At 41.6% G+C, this 24,286-nt stretch overlaps 1 protein-coding gene across 1 annotated transcript in view; it reads right to left on the minus strand.

Annotated features, from left to right (window-relative positions):
- The window catches only part of MEIS2 (Meis homeobox 2), a 206,570-nt gene that overhangs the window by 128,545 nt on the left and 53,739 nt on the right, over nucleotides 1-24,286 (minus strand). The window contains 1 exon segment of the mRNA XM_055316857.1: nucleotides 12,771-12,916. Within this exon segment, the coding sequence (XP_055172832.1) occupies nucleotides 12,771-12,916 (146 nt within the window).

Consider the following 24,286-nt stretch of genomic DNA (forward strand, 5'->3'; position numbering starts at 1 on the left):
TGCCTACTGTGTTAGCCAGAGCATATCATGCAGCTTTATCATCTATTTTATGAATACTCAGTGCAAGACCTCCCTCATTTTTCTTTTCCAAAAATATCTTGACTTTTCTTAATTGTTTCATTATTCAGATGAACTACAGAATCATTTTTCAGTCATGATCCAGAAAAAGAATATCTCATCGGAATTCTGACTTAACTAGTCAGTCATTCAAGAATTCTCTAACTAAAAACTCTCCCTCTCGGGCATATGTTTTTCCTGCTGTCAGTTTTCCCCCCTTCTGCCCCTGGGTGCCTGAGCTCTGCCTGAAGAAGGACGAAATGGTGCAGATCGGGGGGTGCATTCCTTCTCCGGCCCTCTTGATCCAAGGCTGCACTGCTGTGCCCTTGTGCCCTCCCAACACACTCCCAATCACTCTCCACATTTCCAACTCATCCAGTGAGAGAAGCTCTTTTCTGAATTCCCTCAACTTTCTTCCTCTTCTTTATAAAAGGCGTCTACAAAAGGTAGATTCCTGCCTACCTTTCTACCTGCACTTTGAGCTCTACTTTCACTGGCTTCCTCTTTTGGAACCCTGCATTATGCACTGTCGTCCTCTCCACCCCTCCACACCCACAGCCTGGCTCCCTTCCCGCTGCCAGTGCAACACCTGATGCACCTGCTGTGCCCCACAGCTAAACCCTGCTGTCCCACACGCTGTCCTGCTCCTCCTTTGCTCCCTTCCAACTTTGCCAGCTCACTCTTCAGTTTGTAGAACTCAAAGGTAGACCAGGACTTCCAAGCGCCAAATCCAAAGGCTTATTTTTCGACATCATTGTCCTTGACCTTTCTGCAGAATCTACTTCCCCTGCTTTGAAACTCCTTCTCTTTTCACATGTGATTATGTTCCTATTAGGCTGATTTCTTTATCTTTTCTCATTACTTTCTCTCTTCTTCCCTTTCTTTTTTAAGTATTTGTTCATGAGAGAGACAGAGAGAGAGAGAGAGAGAAAGCACAAGCAGAGGGGAGCAGCAGAGGGAGAAGCAGACTTCTCACCGAGCAGAGAGCCCAATTCGGGGCTTGATCCCAGGACTCTGGGATGACGACCCGAGCCTAAAGACAGATGCCTAACCAACTGAGCCACCCAGGCGCCCCTCTCTTCTTCGCTTTAAACATAGTTTTCAAAGAGATTCTCTCCACTTACTCCTTCTTCCTGTGCTCTCTTCCTTGCTTACTTTCTCTAACGCCATGGTTCTAAGCATTGCTTCTGCAAAGAACTGCCTCAACTCTCAAACCACAGTGTCACCACTTCTAACTTCCCCAGAGGTTCCCCACCTGGATATCTGGGTTGTGGAGTCTAAACCTAGGGCCTCAATATACATTTCTAAGTTTTTCCCACGGTTCTCCCATACATATTCTATGCTTTAGCCAAACAGAATTCTGTCTCATGAGCTACAGCATTCACAAACCTCTGGATATAGGATCAAAAGTAGCCTGATTTAGCATCCAGATCGAAACTATCTTCAGGAAAAAAACAAAAACAAACAAACAAAAAAAAAAACCCTCACTAGTGTCTTGCTAAAAAGAGATAATTCTGTCTCTCCTAGGATTTAGAGATGCAAAGCTGCTCATTCTCACCAGATTGGCCAGCATGAAACGTGGCAGACTGGTGAACCGGTTAATTCTCAGGATGAAGAGTTTATGGACAAAGAACAAAGATCTCCAAATCCCCAAGGAGCTTGTTCCAAAGCTGTAATAATACAAGTGGGAGTAAGTTCATCGAGAGGTTTCTCTGCTATCATTCACACAATTCTTTCTCTTAAGTTTGAGTTTATGAAATTTCATTACTTTCACTCATGATGCCATTATAACCATGTCACAGGATGAATGGTCTGTAAGTCTTTCGCCCTTTCCTTGAACATATCATACTAACTGCATGGACTTGATCCTCATTCCAAACAGACTTAGGTCAAAAGAAACAAGTACAATATTTTCCTCTGAAAAGTATTTCACCCATATCCAAGTTCAGGTTTAATGGAGCTAAGAGAGCAAATTAATCATTTCAGTAGATTATATGAAAACAGTAATGAATATCATTTTATGCTTTCACCGTATCCTGCCCTTTTCAAAGGGTTATTCCTAATCCCAGGTAACTCAAAACAACAAGGTGGAAAAAAAACTCAGCACTCAGAAAATTATATGACTTGCCCAAGGTAACTCAGAGAACAAAAGGGTTGAGCAGAGAGATTCAAAGATCTTATTCAAATAACTTCACACTGATCCTAATGATGCTGCCTCTGGTGTGTGTATGGGTGTGTGTGCATGTTCCTATAAACAGTGGGAATTTCTTTTTCCCTACCCTGAAATGTTTGTTTGTTTTGGTAAAGCACAAAAAAATTAACAGATTGTCCTTACAATCAAAGGTAGGCAGAGCACAGATTCTTTGATTAATTCCAAACATTTCCACTATTGTCTACACCAATCAGGTGCAACCACAGATTCAGGAGAATGTAAGCACCTCCTGTTTACTTAACTAATCACATATACAGTTTAAATAAGCAGGGGTGGGGGTAGTACTTGGAATAGACCCTGATAAGAGAACTCGAGCATGTAAGAACCAAAGAGAACCAAACCACTTTTCTTTAAATTTGCTCCACAAAATAAAAAAAACAAAAACACAGAAAAACACATACATATGTACATACATCCATACTTTAAAACTGTTTTTGAAAGGATGCCCAGGCTGGTGACAGAGGTCCTATTAAAAACTGATGCCTTCCACTTGGACATACTTGATTATCACCGAAGCAGTTCACTAGCAAACATAAAAGCTTCAGGATTAAGCAGTAAGTAGGGTCTTCATCAAGTGGTCGGTGGGACTTGCCACATAGGTCTAAACTTACGGTTTGCTAGAAACTAATACAAAAATTGAACTGAGCCTATAATTGACTAATAATGATTTCCTATTGACAGTGCCCTCTTACCACTTTTTTTTTTAAATTCATTGTGAGGCAAAGTTTAAAACAAGTGTAACAACTCATGAACTGCCTACAGGTATCCTGGAACACTAAAATGGAACCTGCAACTTTTCACCATGGGGAAAAAAAATAAGGCTGCTTTTACAGAGTTCCAACATGTCACCAAACCTACGGGGAATAATCCAGCATTCATCTCTTCTATTGATAAAATCTTTTTTTCTTTTTAAAAGACTAGTGTAACACCACCCCCAGTACACTTGGGTTGTTTATTATCAGCTTATGACAGGGTCACACCATGTGTCCGGGGTAAGAAATAAGCCATTTTACAACTGGAGTATGACCACAGTCATGAGATTATCCTTCTCTAAATTATTAGTTATGGAGTTGTCAGCTATTTCTAAGTCAAAATTAATTCTGGAATATTTGTGAATGTAGGGGGATTATTCAAGAAGTAAATCAATCTATCTACATGTATATACATACTGTAATGTGAAAACTGAGATATTAAAATTAAGTCAAGAGCAGCAATAAGATCTGGTGGATGAAGGCAGGATCTTAGTTATCCGGCTGTGTTAGGCCAATCAGATATCAGCAGACTGAGAGGCAGGGGGGTTGGAAGACGGCTGATTAGTGGCTCATGTTAATTTTCTATAATGCTCAGAGTAACTGGAGAATGACATTCTCTTCGTTTCTTGTCATCTCAGAATCCCACAATAATAATCTCTTGAGTTGTAATTTTTCATTTTGTGGACAATCAAGGGAGAGTCAACAAATATTCATCTTATCTATTATAACCAAGAAGTAAAACTATAGTTTAAGAAAAAATTATCTGCCATTATATTGTGACTTGACAACTTATCCACTATTAGATAAAAACAACTTAAATCAGTTCTGGCAGATTTGGGACTTGGCAGTTCAAAATATGAATAGCAAATGTAAAAGCATGAAAATGGCATTACTATTATGTTTTAAGAGGATAATACACCTTTAAAGGGTGCCAGTGATTACTCTGCATACTGTAAACAACTGCTGCCAATCAATTTAGAAAGTGGTACCCAGCGTGGAAGCGCGCTAAAGCACATTCTGTTCCCCCAACCTAATGCTTCCTCCCAGTCACTACTTCTTAGCAGGAGCAGGGGGGCAGGATATCACCTTTACACTTTGTAATCTGTTCCCAACTGCAAAAACAGACCACGGCACAGAGGAGGCAGGGCATTTTCAGGAGTTGTCTGAAATCTGTGCAGCTATGGTCTCTAAAATCAAAACTAAGCCTGAGCATGATTACGGGGCAGGGTGGGGAGGACCCTGTCCTGCCGCAGCAAAGCTGAGGAACAGTGTGTGTTCTCACTACCCAGCCACCTTGGCCTTTCTCGCCCAGCAACCCCACCCCCTCCCCGCAGGATACCCTTGCAGACTGTGGTCGGGTGGAAGGAGGAAATGGAAATGTTCTCTATGATCTGAATGAATATTCACGGGTTTTGCTAAACAGCATTTAATGGCACTCTATTCTTGGAGGTTTTAAATAGCTGAATATTCAGATATGCACATGCCTTTTCTTTTATTCAAGGGTCCTCCATTCTCCATCTCTTTGAATTCTGTAACGTATTTTTAAACAATTATGCTTAGAGTGATATTTTATGAAATTGGGTGTTAAACTTTGAGCTAATAATTATTTTAGTGTCTTTTTGATGGTGATTTAATAAGCATTTCATTCTTCAATCTTCTCACCCAGTTGCTCATTTTAAAAATGTGTCTGTCAGCTAGTCGCTCATAATCTGGGACTTAATTTTCTTAATCTATCTCAGCTGAACTTCTTTTCACATGGGGTTGTTTGATATATTTTTGAAATATCTCCACCAGATGTTTTGCACCGAGGAGACCACACACCTCAGCACGCCCACGGGAGGTCACTGCTACCACCACTGTCCTGGGGACTTAAACTCATTCAGAGTGTGGATGGGGCCTGCTGAACCCCAAACGCATCAGCCTTCATGGGCAGAACCCCTCACACTCTAATCCCAAACACTGAACTGGGACTCCAAGGGAAAGGTTATGACACAACAATGCACAACTTTTTCTTTTCCTCAAGAGAGACAAAGTAAATTTAGTCACAATTTTATTTCTTCTAGAGGAGCTTCTAGGATTCAACACAACATTAAATTTTTGGCCTGTCTCTTTAATTTGAGAAATTGTAAAAACGACGACAGATGGCACACAGAATTGACTTATGTCCTCTATTCTTTACTGAAGAAGGGAGTGCATAGAAACTTTGATAAAGACAGAAGCTCCAGTATGCAGGTCGCTAGTAAAATTATCTGGTGGCTCTTTGGGCAGCTAAGATCAGACATTCCAGCTTTCTTTTGTAGATGTTCTTTAAAACCAACCAACAGGGCAGCCCGGGTGGCTCAGCGGTTTAGCGTTTGCCTTCAACCCAGGGTGTGATCCTGGAGACCCGGGATCGAGTCCCACATCAGACTCCCTGCATGGAGCCTGCTTCTCCCTCTGCCTGTGTCTCTGCCTCTCTCTATCTCTCTCTCTCTGTCTCTCATGAATAAATAAATAAAATCTTTAAAAAAATTTAAAAAAAATAAAACCAACCAACCCTGTTGTAGATTGACACTGGTGATCGCAGTCCCAATGTTCAGCACCCTCCCTGTCCCAATGAGGACATGATGGATGTGCTCTGAATCTCAGCAACCTCTGAAATTACCACTCTTCCCACCCCCGTCTCCCGCCCCCACCCCTCAAAATCATTATGAAATAGGAAGAACACTCAAGCTTACAGTTAATTGGAAACATTGTGAGAGAAGAGGAATGCTTAGGACAGCATGTCCATGGGAAAATAAATCACCCAGCATTGTTATTTAATGCATTGTGACATCATTTCCTGAAATTAAACGGAGATGACACCAATTCAGACGATCTCTAGTATAAGGTTCCATTCAAATAATTCACAGATGTTTTCTCCTGGCAAGCAGAAAAACAATGCAAAGGCTACAGCTAGGGGCAGCCTCCCACCACTGCATGTTTGTGGGAAGCCCTCTCTGCTGGTGCTTTTCAGCTGTGTGTTCTGCATCTGCATCTCCACATAAGGATTCCTGAGCTCAAGAGCCCCACTTCTATCCTGGACTCATCCAGATCTCTGAATGTGAGACAAGCCATCTCTCACTGCATAAGTCAGTCCAACATTTTATTCTTGGTATTCATTTGGCCTGTAGCAATTGGTATTAAGTAGATAAATCTCAGAATCAGAAAGGCACTAATTGTCAAGTAGAAATAACTAACGTCATGGAGACCTGATGCACTTAACCATCCAAGACTCTTAGAAAGATAACTAATGATAGGAATGATCAGAGTCTCCCCATGGATACCCATGTGGAATGAACAAGTGGAGAACCTGGGGCTGGCAGGTTCTCTCACCCTTGCTAATTTCATGTGGTACTACTAGAGCTTAGGCCGTTGGAAACCCAGGCACACAACCACAAAACCCAAATACTCAACATCTGTACAGCACATCACATAAACTGACTACCTCATCTGATGTAGCAACCAACCAGCTAAGTAGGACACAAATGTACAATTTTAGTTTTTAGATGAAAAAGTAAATTCAGAGGTTGACTAGCTTACCTGAGATTACAAGAGCCTAAACCCAGTCTTCTAATTTCACATTCAGTGACCCCTTTAAAAAAATACCATGCTGTCTGGCAGGGACTCTAGACTTTAATGCTCTGAGGAAGCTGGAGATGCTAGACTCTGCTCACATATTGGACCTCTTAGAGCAAAAGGGAGCATTCTCTATCAAAAGTAGTCCCCAGCTGAGGCATTCTGAGCTGTTCCATAACCAGTTTCTTCTTCATCTCCCACCTTATCCTGGAAGGCTCACCTTACCAGGATGCTCTGGCTTTCCATTAGCACCAGCACTCATGGATGGTATCGTTGAGCATAGCTTAGCAGCCATCAGCTGTTTCTACAGTTCTGGAAGGCATAATTAGATGATGGTCTCTCCTGCTGAGGGGCATTTGGGACTGGTTTGGCAAAACCTGATCTTGCCGGCTCACACAGACCACAAAATCAAGTGATTACTTTGGCTGCTCAGTTCTATTGGTCAAAGCCTCCTGCTAGCCATTCGGCTAGATTAAAATAAGAATTACACCATATCCTTATTATAAGAGCCAGGCATAGAGCTGAATGCTTTATGTTATCTCATACAATCCCTGCAACAACCCTATTGAGTTGGTTCTAGAATCATCTCCATTCTACAGATATGGAAGATGAAACTTAGAGAGGGTAGCTGTTCACGATCAAAAATCTACTCTGTCGCAGACTCCAGGCCCTGTGTTTTGTTCTGTTTTGCCCCCCGTCATTAATAATTGAGAGTCGTGACACTGGTTGAATCCTATGCCTGGAAAGCCCCACGAAAGGACACTCAGTGTTCCCGTTCCATTCAGGTAGGACCCATCTAACTTTCCACAGTCAGACAGCCAGGCTCTATGCTCTTAACTTTGACACTGGATCACCTCATTAAAAAAAAAGAAGAAGCAGCAGCAGCAGCAGCAGCCATCTAGGTATACACAAGATAAAGAGAACTAGTTAAAAGGCAAATAGTCTATTTTGGAATCTTTCTCGGTCTGTCTCTCACGTGTATGTGTGTGCACAATAAAAAAACTTTGAGATGACCAAGTTGATGAACTCACAGGGGAAGAGATATGTGTTCCTCTAATGTAATGTGGAGCTGTATTTACTCATAACTTGGGTACACTGTCTCTGCAAGACGATAAACTTTAAAACTCGTTTTTATTATCAGAGACCCTTACAAAAAAATCCCATAAAACAATCTCTAATAGACAAGGAGCCAAACGACTTTACATGCGAACGGCAGGTTTCATCACTCTCCCTCTCCACCAGAGATAGAGTGGGGGAAAAAAACATTTTGCCATGAACAAAGGGCACCATTTTTATAACCTGCCGTTTCAGGAAGGCTGCATGGTATTACATCACTTTAAAGTAAATTTGCTTCTGATTCTGTACACATATCTTTGAAAGAAGCCCCACATCCCCTAAGTGTGAGCTTTAGCCCTGTGTTTTCAAATAAGAAAATCTTTAGTTAGAGACTGCTATGAGCAAGTGGTGTCTTTGTGTATGAGCACTTCCTGTTTTCATTCCGTGATCAAATATATTCTTTGCAGCACAACTAGAAAGCTCTCCAAGGTGGCAAGTGGAGGTGCCTGAGAGCCTAAGTGAGCACACTAAGGGCTTCTTGGCGTGCAGGAGTGTTTCATGGTTATGAATAAACCGCTAGCCCCGGCATTATTTCTTGCTGTTTCTTTCTTTAACTATCTTTGAAGTCAAATAAAACAGTTGTAATGGCAGGCTTACTTTTATGATACCATAATCTCCATGTGTTAGTGAAAGGAATATACTTCCCTAGGATTTCCCTAAGTTCTTTTGCCATTGGGTACTTTCCAGCAAAAGCACATACATTTCCAACAGATTCTTTCTTCAATCTTCACTAGATTTTTTAGTCTGAGAAGCCGGCAGAGCCATCAACCAGTAGAAGAGGGGGGTAATCATATATAGAACATTTCTAGCAGGTGAATTTCTAAATATATACATAATTTTGAAATATATATATATATATATACACATATATATATATGGGTTTACCTTTTCAAAATTATTATGAGTTTTTTAAAGGGGATTTTTAAAAGAGACTTTGGAAATTAGTAATTGGAAACCAGAAATTAATTATTTAACCTCAGATGAAATTTAAATTCAAAGTGCTTAACTCTGAATACGGAAATTCGTCAATTCATCCAACAATTTGTGTGCTTTTTTTTAATGCCACTTTAAATTTAGTTCAAATATTTCCTTCAGGATAATCAATCAGCTGCAAGCATATTACCTTTCTCCCTAAAGTTAGCGGTATACTGAGATTGTTTTAACTGTTACAGTTGTAGTAGAACTTGTTCTTCCAAGAAAACTGAAGGTTAATGATTTTTGTCATATTGAGACTAAGACTTAACAATTGCTACAGTTGGCCTTTGTTGAGGTGGGCTTCTTTTTTCTCTGGGCCTTTTGAGGTATTCAGAATAGGTGACAATAGCTTGCAGTTGAGAACATATGTAGAGAGACCCCTGTGGCTTATTGGAAAAAGTTGCTCCATGCTGGTTGGGTGTTTGGAAAAAAAAAAATACAACCAGAGTTCTTTTATGTTCTGCTGGTTAATGAATGCATGAATGTCAAAATGGGCCAATGGCCCATTCAGGGGGCAAAGCCTCAGCAACCCCCTTCTTTAAGAACACATCCTGAGATGCAAAATACATTTGCTTAACAAATTAAAATAATGAGATAATTCAATTAGCTTCTTTTTTAAAAAAAGAAAGAAAAAAAGGGTACATCGGGGATTATTGTAATACAAGAACAGGTCATACTGCACAAAAGGGGAAAAAAAAACAGTTTGAAATAATGTTAAAGAGACTAATAATGGAGGAATGCACACTGAATCATGCACTTGTGAAGAAATTTACATGAAATAATAATTTAGACTGCATCGAGTTTCAGCGAGCTAGAGCCAACATTTCACTTTGAAAGTTGAAATTAATTAAATGACAGAAAAATATAGTGGGCATCTCTATTTCCAAGGACTTCCTCATGCCTGTTAGTGCATGTAAGAAAAGAAGTCTAAATTAACATGTCGCTAGTTAGGGGTCTCTATTCTTGGTTTCTGAGCTCAGAATTATAGCTGAGTAAATCTTTCAGCTCATTAAAGATTGGAAAGTAAAAGTTTTACAGGACCATCCTCATCAAAGTTACTGAACCTCTCTTCTGCAGTTGGGGTAAAATCTGGATGAAGAGGGAATTTTTTTTTTTTTCCAAAGAGAAAGCTGAGGAGAATTTCCTTAGGACACAAGGGAGGTTTAGAAAAGGCAAGGGAGGGAGCAGAGGGAAAGACTGGGAGACAAAGCCAGTGGGAGAAAGTAATGAAAGGGCCATGTTGTGAAGGAAGGTCATGGGGAGGAGAAAAATAAAGCACTTAGAAGAAGAGGAAAAGAAAGGGGGACAGGGAGACAAGGATGACCAGGGCTGGGACAGAACGGGGCTCTGGCTGCGTGCTCGTGAGGCAACCCCAGTGCTATGGGTGCAGGAAAGGAGCCTGCGGTGTGGACACCCTGCTCTGTGTCCCTCTCATTTGAAAACTGGGCCAACGGAAGGTCCAGGGAACTCAACGGGTTTCCGTGAAGTCCAGCCGGGGCAGGGGCATGCCGGCCTCCAAATGCTCTTTGAATTCTCTCCCCACTCTACGGACCGGCATTCATGAAAATCTTCAGCTGGCCATAGACTTCTGCACCAAGTCTTGAGGTACTTTACCCAGATGGAGGCACCCTCGGGGTGAGGCAAGGTGCTGCGGGTGGTGGGCAGCACCCTGCATGGCCAAGTCACAAGGAGAGGTGGGCAATCACTGGCCATGCACAATTCTTCACCAGTGGCCACAGTACACAGTGGGTTCGGCCCAGGGCAGGGCAGTGGGAGGTAAGTACCGACAGGGTAAAGGCAGGGGGCCTAGCAAGGGCTCCAGACACCCATCTGGGGGCTCAAGGCAGAGGACATGGCTGGGGGGGCAGCTTGAAGAGAAAGGGGTGAAGGAAGTCTTCTCCACCCAGAGACTGGGGGGAGTGGGGAGCTTTAACAACAAATCCAGAGAACGGCACTTCTCTTCTCAGTCTGTCCCCTGCTTTGATGCCGAGTGCATTGCTGGCAGAGGTTGTGTGAGATTTATCTGCCACCCGGAAAAGGGAGAATGATTCTAGCCAAGTCATCAGAATCAAAAAGCACAGGGCTGGGGACAGGGCAGGTTGGGTCCGGGTGGCAGCGTGACCTGGAGTTAATCACTCCCCTTCCTGGGTCTCAGTTTCCTCTTTCGTAAACAGAGCCACTGAACTCGCTCAGGTTCTGCTGGCCTGGGGTGTGGACTTCGATTACTGAGGGTCTGCAAATACATGGATATGTCTGCTTGGGAAGCCAGTGTCAAGATCTTTCTTTTCCGCCAAGAAGGGCTGAGCTGTGCAACAAGCCAGGGAGACGAGACGGAGGGAGGACCGGGAACAGGTGAGCGGCCTGGGAGCCGCCTGCCTACCCACCCGCCCGCCATCTAGGCGCCCCTACCCTGCCTTGCTAACTTGCTACTCTAACCAAACAAACCTTCAGTTAAAACAAAACAAAACAAAAAAAACAAAACAAAAAAACGAGAAACCCCTCCCCTTGCACTCACTCGACTTCCAAATTAAAAACATTTTACAGGTTAGTAAATCTCCAGCTGAGGTGATGTAGCAAAGAACAGCTGTGAAGTAATTTTGATAATGATGAGAATAATAGCCACATGGCAAGGTTCAGGGCTTTGCTGTTGCAGCTTCAGTGCTCCTGAATAGATAAAAGTGATTAAATACTCCTGATTATCCCTGACCAATATGTAATGGATTTACAGCCCTTTCAATTAGTCAGTATTTGCTTAGGACTCATTATTTTGTCTTTGGTTAAGTAATCAGCCCAGAGACCGCATGTTCCGTCTAATTCCTCTGAGCCAAGTCAGTGCAGGGCCCTGACCTTTGAAATGGCCATAGCTGCAAGGCAAGAATAACCACTACCAGGGCAGCCTCGCTGGTTCCCCCGGCTAATCCTGACACCACAGGCCAGATCGATACACCTTAGTTTGCTACTAATGTCCTTACATCAAAATGGCCGATTTAGGGATGTGAATTTATCACCTGGCCCTCCCCACTAGTGCTCCACCCCTTGCCCTCTGTAGGTCTGCTGCAAGAGCAGAGCCACAGCCACCACCATAAATAAAAGTGGAACCTTGTCCTGGACCCATGACACTGTAACTAATGTCATTCAGCATGGCAAACCACAAGTTGGATAATCAAAGAAGACCTTCAGCTTTCAACGGGCTACTCTGTTTTTCAGCATGGGCCTAAACAGAATGGCCTGAAAACAATATCATAGCAAGCAACCGCCTCTGATACCTTTACCACTTGCCCAGAATTTCCAGACGAACAGTAAAATATGAGTGCCCAGTCCCTCTGTAAGAAGATACCGTGACTTTTTTCGGTCATGAGGGTCTTAGAGTCAATGGTATACACCGCATAAAACCGACTGTGAGCAGGAGAAAGAGAAATCATTAAAGATGTTGCATAGTTGATCTTTGCCCAGAAGTGAACGGGGTTGGCTTATAAGAAAATGGACTTGAACAGTTACAAAGGAATCTTTAGTCTCCACCTTACAGATGGAGGCACTACAGCACCTATAAGCTTTCTGTGTTTGTCACATAAACGCGGGCCACGTTTGCACGTGGCTCCAGTGATTCCAGTTGCACCTGATACCAATGCGCTGGGACACGCATGGGGCAAGGAACCCCCCTTTTTTTTTTTTTGCCTCCTAGAGGAGATGGCTTTCATTAAGAGTGTAATCAGCAGTGTTTATGGATACATGAGCTCCTTGCAGCCATTTCGCTTGGTCGCAGTGGCATTAGCTGAAGTTGCTCTCATACCTTCAGCATCAATAACAAATTTACTTACATATACTGTGTAGGGCCCTAGACCATCTTGAGTAAGGTCGATTCCTGGCCTATTAAAACAAAAATCTCCTTTCTAGAGGGTGTTCTGTGAGTGGCCACAGTTGATGAAACCTTAACTGCTCCATCAGTCAACAGATTTCAAGAAAGGGAGAAGAGGCACCTTATTCCTAAAAATCTGTATCAATCTGTACGATTTGCTAGCAGAAGGCAAAACAACACAACTTTCTCTTTCGTATTGACTTACTGTGAGATGCTGGAAGAGCCATGCTCTCATGATATTTGTTGCTACTTTGGGGAAAATGCCTCTCTTCTTCTGGCGTTTTTTGTCCTTGTCTGGATCGTCATCGTCACCTGTGCCAGGTGAAGCTACACTGTTGTCTAAACCATCCCCTAGTAGGAAAAAAAAAATGAAAATACATTAGACAACACAGAAAGGGTGCCAACAACGATGTGCGGCTAATGATGAGCTCAGCTAAGCTCGTTGAAAGAAATCCATTAAGCAGGTATATTCTCTTTCATTAAAGTATAATTGGAGACACAAATATGTAAAAGACAAAATTAAACCAGGCCTCTTCAAATGTTAATTTTGTGTGTCTCACACTCGCCCATATCATTAATTCAATTATAATTGTGCGCTTGACACAGTGCAGTAGCTCTTTGTCAATTATGGAATCCAATGTGGGAAAACCGCCATCAGAAAACCCATTTGGTGAAAATGCATCCCCATGCCCATCGTGAACACATACTGTAGGGTAATCAAGTTAAATGTTCTGTAGTCTATATATTCTAGGCTGCCTGCATAGGTGACAGTAACTGTGTCACTGTTCATTGCACATAACACACTGCCTGCTCAGCCCCTCCTACGACTGTCACCTCCTACTCACACACATTCACACACTCCTCAGATGACCCTACACTCAGCATTTGCATGACATGGAAACTTTTAGCTCTCTGCACCACTAATCATGATCGTGATCATTAAAAAAAAAGAAAAAGAAAAGAAAAGATATACATGAAGGTAGGGTGCTCACTTAATCAGAAGTTTCCATCAACATCTTTCTCTTCTGTGCTTTTCTCTGGCATTAATTGTGCATTAGCAAAAATCATTTACTTTTAACAGTCATAGTTATTTTTTCTTGCCCTCCAGCAAAAATGCCTTGAAAGCCTGCCTGGAGGGCATCTAAATTATGTATCTGAAAAACTCTTCTGGCAAGGCATTGCAGGACCCCTACTTTCTTAAAATTCATACGAGCACGTCTTCCTGTTTTTGGGAAGGCATCAATCAAGAGCAGCAATATATGCCATATCCCTACATTAATATTTGAACTAATAACTTTAAAAAAGGAAAGAAACAAGATCCGACTTGTGGCATAATCAAATGCAAAATAAATGAAGAATACGGGGACAGCACTGGGGCTTTATAGATGGCTGTGTTTTCCTTGCACATCATTAGCCTGGAGCCACACGAAAGAGGAAAACAGAGAAGTGGAGAGTTTATGCTCCCTGCTGGTGTTTAAGAAGCTGGGGTCCTGGAAGGACATCTGGGAATTGCGCTGAGATGGGGGTTTTTGTAATTTAAGAATAGACATTCATTAGCAGTAAATGCCATAAATCCCATGCTAAGTAAAAACCTTGTCCAAGAAAGCCTAAAACAATAAACTCTGTGCTCAATGTAGCCTGAGCTAGACGCTCCGCAGCTTCCCAGCTCAGTCCCAGACCCATTCCTTCCTCCTGGGCTGGGCTACACCGAAACGTCCTGCCCAGCAGGCTCCTCGCCTTCTAACTTCTGTGTCTAATCTGTGGGCTCCCCTATACCTGTTCTTTTCCTATCTCACCAAAAAACCCTCAACCTTCTTTGACCAGAGAAGCAGAGAAGCCACAGCAAAGAGCTAGCAGATTAATTTTATTGACATTTCCATTTTCACTGCAATGTGATACCCTCCATCACATGGAAGAGATGACCCTCACTATTTACAGACTGACAGGCCACTTCATTACAACCACCCTGCCCCAAGGCAAAGCAGCTCCCTTCCATCTGCCCAAACACTAGAGCACGACCTCGAAGTTGCTGTTCTCTTTTTCTTTGCCGTCTGTTATGATAAAAAAAAAAAAGAAAGAAAGAAAGAAAAGAAAAAAGAGTGAGTCAAAGGGACTCCAAATAGTCAAAGAACTAATCAGAGTAACAGGGAAACAAAAGGCATTTGGCTTTCGAATACTGGATATATGGAGGCTAGTCTTCATCTGTCCACCCTCCCTACATACCCGTGTATACCAGGGGTCGCTTGCATAAGGAGACACGCACACACACACACACAAGCTCAAGCAGGGACACGCGTACACGCTCTCCACCATGCCACGGAACTGCTGCAAGGCAAATTCTTACCCACACTAATGGCTTCTGACTGCTCCTTGGCAACCCTAGCATTTTAACCTGGGTAGATGTGCTCTCCAAAATACAGACACTGGAGAGATCTCATCAGCTGTTCATGTGACACAGATGGAGAGTGGCTATTAGGAGCCAGGCAGTGGGCCTTGGGGATCTGAGGTGCTGTTCTGTAGCCCGAGGCAATTCTGAAAAGCAGTACCCGGAGATGAGGGAAAAAAGAAAATCCACACTGCAAGTCCAAGTTTGAAGTCAGTCTGTCTGTCCACCTACCATGGATAAAGATATCTTTGTCTCTTAATGTGAAATCTATGTGGGCTATCTGGATGTACACTGCAGATAATGTATGTATGGAATGGCTCTTCCTTCAATGTCTTCCAAATATAAAAACACACACTGTAAACAATGCCTGTGTGTATATATTTCTTCCTAAGCACATATGGTTTCTGTGTATATGTTTAAGCTGAAATTGTCAGGATTTTGTTAAAATCTCATTTAGCTTTTTTTGATAGATTTTTGAATATACTTTTTTTTAAAAGGTTAATTGCTTAATTGAAGGAAGTTCAACCAAAAAAAAAAGGGGGGGGGGGCATTTGCCTTTTTCACCCAATCACCCAATCAATGAATGACCTTAAAAATAAGAGAGAGCATTTCTTTCCACAGTGCATTTTCTCTTGCTCAAAAGCAAAGAGGGCTGGTAACACCTTCAAATTATTTAGCTCAAGAAAAAAAATATACATATATAGCTAGGTTGAGCGTCCTTTGATGATTGACTTAAACTGGAGAAGGCAGGAGCATTACATGAATTTTAATATAAGCAGTTCATTTTATGTAAGTGTTATAAAATGTTTGAATTTGGATCCAGTGTAACAGATAATTATAAAGAAAAATGCGCCTGTTTTTATAATAAGTAGATATTAGACATAAGAGTTTTAAATTAATATTAGTGTCTATACCTCCTTTAAAGAGAGGCATTTTCCTCTCCAAATAACAAAATAAATACCATTGTTTTTTTTCCTTCAATGGACTGTGAACCAACTCCAGCACAGAGGAATAACAACACCATAAAAACTTTTTGAAAGGAAACTATGTGATCTGTTACCTAAAATAAAATTGTGCAGGTGATGCTAGGGTTAGTAACTCTCAAAGTGGACATTGTTTTCTGGTTCTAAGGTTGTGTGTATGTAAGATGGTTGGCAATCCTTGGCACCTGTGCCAAATGCATTTCTGTGCTGAAGACGGTGTGCGTGTGTGTCTGTGTCTACATACATCAGCATGGATGTGTGTGCCAAAGAAGGTATAAGAGATAATAACATCTCATTATTACATCTCAGCATCTTAAGTTAAGATTTAAAAGTGTGGAATCCTGAGGGCAAGAACTGTTTTTTGCTTCTCTGTTTATCCTGAGAGCATACTTCTGTTTATCCTGGGAGCAGATACCCAGCGATTGTATACTGGGTGAGGGAACCACTGAACTCATTCATGAACTTATGCAAGGACCCTTCCCTCTTTCTGATAACCCCAAGTAGGGGCAATCATGCTTGTGACAGCGCCTAAGGGGCTGGGTACCTGTGTATACACAATCACTTCTAAACATACCAGGAATGATGCTTCTCTAAAGAACCCAGTGTCCATTAGGTTCTTTTTGGGGGGCTGAGCCACTGATCATTCCACCAGGATTGCCATCTCTGATGATGAAAAACTAAAGAAAAAAATAGTGGAATGCTTCTTCTAAAAGGTTGCCAATCCCTTCTCTAAGGGTACAGTCTAAATTTGGGGCAAAGATACTCCAAAGAGCTGCGTATTACTGGAATAATAATTCTATGGGTGACCATGGAAAGAAATATTCAAGGCCTATAGATAGACAACTTTGAAGTGGATTGAATCATCACGGGAGACTGTTAAAAACACAGGTCTCTAGGCTTATCCCAGATTCAATGAATCAAAATATCCCAGGGCAGGGGCAAGGAATTTATATTTCTAACACATTCCTTGGTTTTGCTTACGCAACCAACCTAGCACTGGTTCTCAAACTGGCTGTTGGAAGCCACTGAACTTCACAGATGACCTTCTAATTTGAAAGAAGATGCAGCCTCAGGGAAAGGTAGGAAGTTATAAGTCTATTCTATTCCCACGCGTGGGGTCAGTGGTCATGGTAAGCAACCACAACGTGGCCCGGGCCTTATTCACTGTAGCAAAGTGACAGTGTTCTCTGTCACAAGTACTAACTAGCGGAATGCAGCCTCATCCTAATCTTCTGATAAGGGATAAAAAGGAAGAAGGAAGCTCTAGAACATTGGCTCTCAAAAGACAGAACAGCAGCTTTAGCCCTGATGAAGAAATTGTGAGGAATGGAAATTCTTGGACCCTCTCAGACCTAGTGAATTTGAATCTCTGAGGTGGAGCCTAATAATCTGAATGTTACTAAGCATTGCAAGTGATGCTAATGACCATTCAAGTTTCAGAAGCACTGCTGTAGGGCGCCTACAAGATCCCCGTAACCTGCTACTCCTGGTGGTTACTGTATGAAGGCCTGAATCTAATCTCTGGGTCTTCCTCCTGTTTTAAGACTCTGAAGTATTTTGAGAGCATCAGTGGCTAGATTTACACCCAGCCTCTGGAGGAAGTCATGCATACTTTCCATAGCTCAGCATACTGTGCTCAGAGCAGGGCATTGCTCTGAAAAGCAGCCCCAGTCTACACTTACCTAAAAGGCCAATACTGAAAGAATTTAGTTATAGGAATTAAATCCTGGGATACAATGGGTATCCAGGTGTATGCAGAATCCATATCCATAGCTGTGTAGCCAGTGAATCAAAGAAGAATATGGACACATTTTGAGAGGATACTCGGGTAATTCTAAAGCAGAAGTTCCCAATCCATAAAATTCTAGGCCACAAAAACTTCTTAGGCAAAAGGACATCACTTCCTTCCATTGGCATATTGTCTTATTCCAGTTAGCCAAAAATCTATCTCTATTTTAGACATCAATTTCTTGGTCTGGAATAAAGCAATGATACAAACAGTGGTGATGTTCTATGATGAATCCAATATCACTGGGATTTAATATTTCTGATGGGCTTTCTTGTTCTATCAGAAATACAATGCAGCAATCAAGAGGATGCATCTTCTTCTTCCTTTCTCCACCGCCCTCCAAAAACAGAACGAAACAAAGCCAAGACATTTAGCAGTGAGAAAAATGAAGCCAGGAGGTACGGTGGTTCTCCAGCTATATGTGGTCAAGAAAAAACTAGAGTCCAGGCAACTTCAGGTCCAGTGTTATGACCACTAGTATTTTCACATTAATGTTGTAAACTAACTTCTAATTTTCAAAGCATTACCTCATCTGAACCCTACTATCCATGACAGATATAAGCAAGGCTTGATCTCACAAGCGAAGGTCTAATTGCAGAGGATGGATTAGATCTAGGGACGAGGAGATGGAGCTGAGTTAGAGCTGGTCTGGACTGGTCCAGGATCAAACATATGTGCAAAATTTTCTCTCAAAAGTAAGCCATCGCCTGAAGGGCTTTAGATATACTCAGTACAGCAATAGTCTTTGAGACTCAGGATTTCTTATAATCGGTTTATTATTGTCCAAATGGAGACACCAGACTGACCTTCAGAGCATAGAGATGCTACAAATATTTGAGAACTCATACCCGCTGTCCATACAGTCAGGACCTCGTGAGCTCTGTGCAGTGCTATTAAACACTTCATAGAACTGTGATTAAAGCAATATATTCCCCGGCCTCCAAGTCACTTTTTTAAAGCTAGAATAAGGTTTCTGTGACATCTGGCACACTGTCAAACAACAAACATCAAACACTGACCTCTCAATCTTGTATTAGGACAGATACATATGTATTTGGGTTGGTAGCATTGTTTTTTTATTTTGGGTAAGTCAGTGGCCCATTATTCAATCCTCAGTTCCACAAGTTTTGGACCAGGTTTAGTAGTTAAATACATTCATACGAAATATATGCCGTAAAAAAGAATGATATCTCATCCAAAAGAACGTGGCTTTCCTCCCCTCTTTTCTGCTAAACAAAAACTCACCATATTCATTATCATTTTCATTGTGAGCAACGTAAATCTACTAATTTCATACACATGCCTATACATATCTTTTCAACAATCTATTTCCAGGAATTAGGTATGCTGATGAATACAGAGATCATAAACCTGTATGTACATAAATTAAATTGTATCTTTTTCAAATTATTCACCAATTTGAACACAAGTATGCAAATGCGTTTTTGGATGAACTGCAGATTTTTGCCTGTGACCATACCTGCACACCCATCCATACATTTATAGAGCCCTCAGATGTCTGTATTGAGAGTGGCAAATGGAGTAGCCCCTTTTCCACACCACTTCCCTGTCTTGAGACTACAGTCTCCTCCTCTTTATCCACACTGCCATCACTGTAATTATCTTCATTATCACAAGTAACTTTCGGCGGACACTTGCAATGTTCTGATCCTCACTTAATCTTCACAGCAAACGAAATGACTACTTTTTTTCAATTCCATTTCACAGATAAGAAAGTGTAGACTCAAAGAAATTGAGTAACTTGTCAAAGGTCACATAGTTAGGAAGTGGCAGAGTGTGCTAGTCCTCCAAAGGCCAGACTCACATCCACTACGCTTTCCCTTAACCTGCTCAGAGGATGAGAGGATGAGAGGATGTGACAAGTGAAGCTAGACGCTGGATAAGCCCTTACCGCCCCAGAAACGAACCCCAAGAGTGAGGTCATATATTTATGCTCGGGTTCCAAGGGGATAGCAAGTGATAGCACCTTTAAAAGTAAATATGAACGAAGAAAACAAGCAGATGCATCAACAGGTATCACCATTATCTAGAGACAAGATCATTACTGTTCCTTGTGGATGTCAATTTCAAATTAAATATGATTTTGAAACAGAAGTATCTGTGGTATTTCAAAGACTTTTCTGAGCCAAGGGTTCATTCCAGATTCCATGCCTTCAGTCCTGTCCTCTTAGCCTGGAATGCCCTTTCTCATCACTTTTACTTCCCCTCCTTCTCATTCTTCTTTGTCAAGGCAAACTCCTATTCTACCTCCACAACCCAGTGAAAAAGGCACCTCCTTGGCGAAGCTTTCTCCAGTTCCCATTAAACAGAGTTAGCATCCTACGCTTTCGACTTCAGCCGTTTGTTGTTGCCTCTGTTATATTTACTTTTCTGTTTTGCCATTTGTCTGTTGACCAATTTCTCTGTCTTGCTTCACTGTGAACTTTCCCAAGGTAGGAGTGTGTCATTTCTGGTCCCGAAACCCTGACACAGAGTCAACACTCAAATGTAAGTGGCATGGACAAGCCAGTAGCAATACCCATCGGACAGATTAGTAGGACCCGATGAGAATATAAACTGCTTTGGAGAAGCTGCCCATGAAGGAGTTCCCTTGGCTCTGGTAACCTGTTCTAGTAGCCACCAAGCCTTGGGCTCCCCCACTCCTCTCTCCGTGCTCTGTGAGCACTGGGTATCCTGGTGTCATGTCCAGTGTTCTTTTGTTCACACATATGTGTGTGGTCCTCCTCAGAGAAGCTCCTTACATGTCTGAGACATGTGTCACACACTGTTGATGAAAGCGGTACTGCATCTCCAACCTGCCCTACTCCGAAGCAGAAAAAGGAATGCTGGGAGACAGAGGACTGCCCGTGGCCCAGGCCTTTTAGATAATTCAGAACATTACAGTGAAAAAGGAAGTATTACGTAGCCATGGAACTGTAACACACAGTACCTTGTGAACCCATTCTCTGTCATCATTTCACTTTTTTTTGTCTTAATACTTCGAAAACAGGATTAAAAGATACTAAGAGTCCAAAATACATACATACACACACACACACACACACACACACACACACACACACACATACACAGAGTCAAAAGATATTTTCTTTTAGGGACGACCTGGCAGGAGTTTAATTTAGGACATAACCCTGAGAAACCTGCATCAGAGTCTCAAATGAGATGCAAAAAAAAAAAAAAAAAAAAAGGAAGAAGAGGAAGAAGAAGTTAACTTTGCCTTTTTCTGTTTTCAACTGTAGCCTTGCAAAACTCGCTTTCCAAGAACCATCCACAAAGTAAATCTTTTTGCACATGCAATTTACCTTTTTTCACACTAGATCAGGTTGGGGGAGGAGGGAGCTGAAGATGCAGAAATGCGGGGAGGGTGAGGGGCAAGAGGTGGGGTGAGGGGCCAGCAGTGAGACCTGCTAATTACTGATCTCTTTTACTCTCCTGCTGTGCTTAACTGTCTGGACACGTTAAAGTGAAATTTTTCTGTGATTTTTCAAGTGACTAGTCCATGGCCCACTAGCATGGAGGGAAGCAGAAGAGATGAAATGCTTTCATTTACATGCAACATTTACTAACTGTGTGGGTTTCCAACATTAAAGAGAGGACAGTGACCCAGGCCACCTTTTTCACACTCAAAAGAGCACTGAAAAAACAAGTCTTCATCGGCTTACCTCGGGCTTCCCTGGTCCTGAACACCCTCCCCCCAGGGTAGGAGCAGAAAGGGAAAAACAGAGGGGATTTTATGCTCCTTTCTCTTCAACTTTTCAGGCGGTATAAGCAGCATTTAGCAAATTCAGCCCCAAATGGCTCCAAATGCTCAGAGCTGCAGGGGCTCCTTCTTTGTTATCCTCCCTCTATTTACACAGGATTTACGCAGGCTCTCCACTGAAGAGACCTAAAGCACTTCCATTCTCACCGGCTCTCCCCCAATTGTGGCCCCGGCCAGGCCAGCAGCATCACCCAGATTTCTGTAACCTGGACAAGAAGGCGACATACAGCTCCCTAACTGGGTGATTCCTAGACGACCTGCAAGGTGGAGGCTTCTATGAAGATGAGCTCACCTGCTGGCAGAGAACCAAAGACCTAGCCGAGGCCTTGGGCAAATGTGTGTCCAGGGACAAATAACACACACTTTTAAAATATGCATCTATATGATATAATGCAAAGCGGTGGGTGAAAAAAAAATCAGACTGCAGCTTGGATGAAAACCACTTCACCCACTGGTTGGAAAAATAAAGTGTAAAAACAGACAGATGGACACATATGTAAATGTGGCTGTGTTTTAGGCTTTAGCTGGCAACGTGAGTGTCGTAGTATAGTTTTGCACGCCTGTATTTTCCATATCATGTTGAATCCTGTTAACTGTTGAACAGAAACATCCTCATACTGGTCCTTGACCAAATGAGTCCCCTCCATGTACCCGTCAGGAGCCATAAAATGGCTTTGTTTATTGACTGGAACCCTCTAATCCTGTAGAGCATGAGTGAACGAAAGCTTCCAGTAAGTACTCTTTGCCTATGCTCCTCTTAAGTTGGTGGCTCTCTTTTGAAATATGCAACTTCACTTGAGAATTTTACAGTATTTCCAGAAAGGACATTTATTCTCACTTGCCATGGAATCCTCCAAAGGATGCTGACTGAACCCAGGAGAAAAGCATTTTCCTTTGCCATGATAATTCAGCAGACTGCTTAATCTCTGTGGTAGGGCCTTGAAAGAATGTACTTTTTACTCAGTTACCTGATAAGCACTTATAAAAGCATGGAGCAGGTTCGGAAGTTATTCGCAATACATCATAATAAAGCTCTTCTGGGCACTCTAATGATTCATTTTTAGTGATCTCTCAAATGCCCTTTTCCACAGTTAACACTCAAGATTTTATTAAGGTAGAAAGCAGGGACAAATGTCCACTCAAGTCCCAGCTCTCAAATTTGACTCTACTTGCACCACACTACCTATATCTAAAGCTTTTTTAATGTTCTGTTCACCTCCCTGGAGTGGCATTTCAGCTAAAAGAGTTCACAATCTTTCAGCCCTAAACACAGAAGGCTGCTATCTTCAAGTCATCCTAGGAATGTGCCAGATACCATCATCTCCCTCCTGCTATACAAAGAACCAGAGAGAGAGAGAGAGAGACCAAGAGAAGACCAAGCTGATCATGTTACCAAGAGCCCAGAATGCCCCTTCTCAGAAGGTTAATCTTTGAACTAGTAAATGTTATAATTAGGAGACTTGAAGTTGGGCTGAGGCTGGCCATTGAAAGAAAGACCTTAAAAGAGAAAGTATGAATGGAACACATTTCTTTCGCCTAATGGTTGACACAAGGGTCATGATTTTTATGGGAAATTATACAAAAATGAGTTGTTATGATAGAGGAGTCCCTTCCCCACATCTCCTACAAAAGAAAAAGGGTGGTTGGGGAGAGATGTCTTCCCAATTTCACTTAGCTATGTTTCAGTACAAATTGCGAAAATTATGCAAATAACTATTTTGGCACCTTTGCTAGAGGAAAACATTATTAAATTATGCTCTAAGTATTTTGTCTGCTTTAGTAATTACTCTCATGTAACTGTAAATATAAATAGCTGTTATTCTGTTTAAATTTTTAATCATGCAAAATATTGTCACACAAAATGTCCTTCTGTTGCAGTCTAACTGGGATTTTCTTTTTTAAAATATCCATATTTAACTGAAGTGAACTATTTTTAGCATTGTAAAGTGTTTTAGTAAAGATAGCTGGCTAACATCTCTGAATCAACAGGTCTTTCAAGGAAAGATATGGCCTTTATATTTGCAAAAAGAATTTCCTACTAAAGTCCTCTTATAAAATATACTTTTAACATTTTATACTAAACTACAATATAATAAGTCTGCTTCCATGGAGGTATGGAGTATTACATCATGCCTATATTTTCAGTATATGCTGCTAATATTCCATTTTATCATTAACAATGGGATTTTATATGTAATTGTCTTTTTTATTTTATTTTTAAGATTTTATTTAGTTATTTGAGAGAGAGAAACAGAGAGCAAGCACGAGCAGTGGCAGAGGGAGAGGGAGGAGCAGGCTCCAGAGGGAGAAGCCAGAAGCCCAACTTGGGATTCGAGCCCAGGACCATGACCTGGGCTGAAGGTAGATGCTTACTTCTCTCTTTTAGCATACTTTAATATGAGATGAAACATTTAAGAATCAACCAGTAACAAATTTGTTGGGGAGAATAACAGAAAAGCACAATTCTATGTGGTAGAGTTATTTCATCCAATTTTTAGGATTTTTACTCCTTCATCTTATTTGCCATCCAAAACAAAAATAGTGATAACTCATTTTTATAACGTCCAGCAGTTTGACCAGTCTGAATTCTTAACATGATGCCTCCCTGTGAATTTATAACAGCAGATTTTCAAATAGTAGAACAACAAAGACAGAAAAGTGATTATTTCTGCACTTTCTTATTATAAATTGAAAACAATGGACTATGTTAATAAAAGTCCAACTTTGCAAATGACATTGTTTTTAAAAAATATTTTATTTATTTATTTATTTATTTATTTAT

The sequence above is a fragment of the Nyctereutes procyonoides genome, unplaced genomic scaffold (genome assembly GCF_905146905.1).
Source record: "Nyctereutes procyonoides isolate TBG_1078 unplaced genomic scaffold, NYPRO_anot_genome, whole genome shotgun sequence".
In the NCBI taxonomy this organism is placed as follows: domain Eukaryota; kingdom Metazoa; phylum Chordata; class Mammalia; order Carnivora; family Canidae; genus Nyctereutes; species Nyctereutes procyonoides.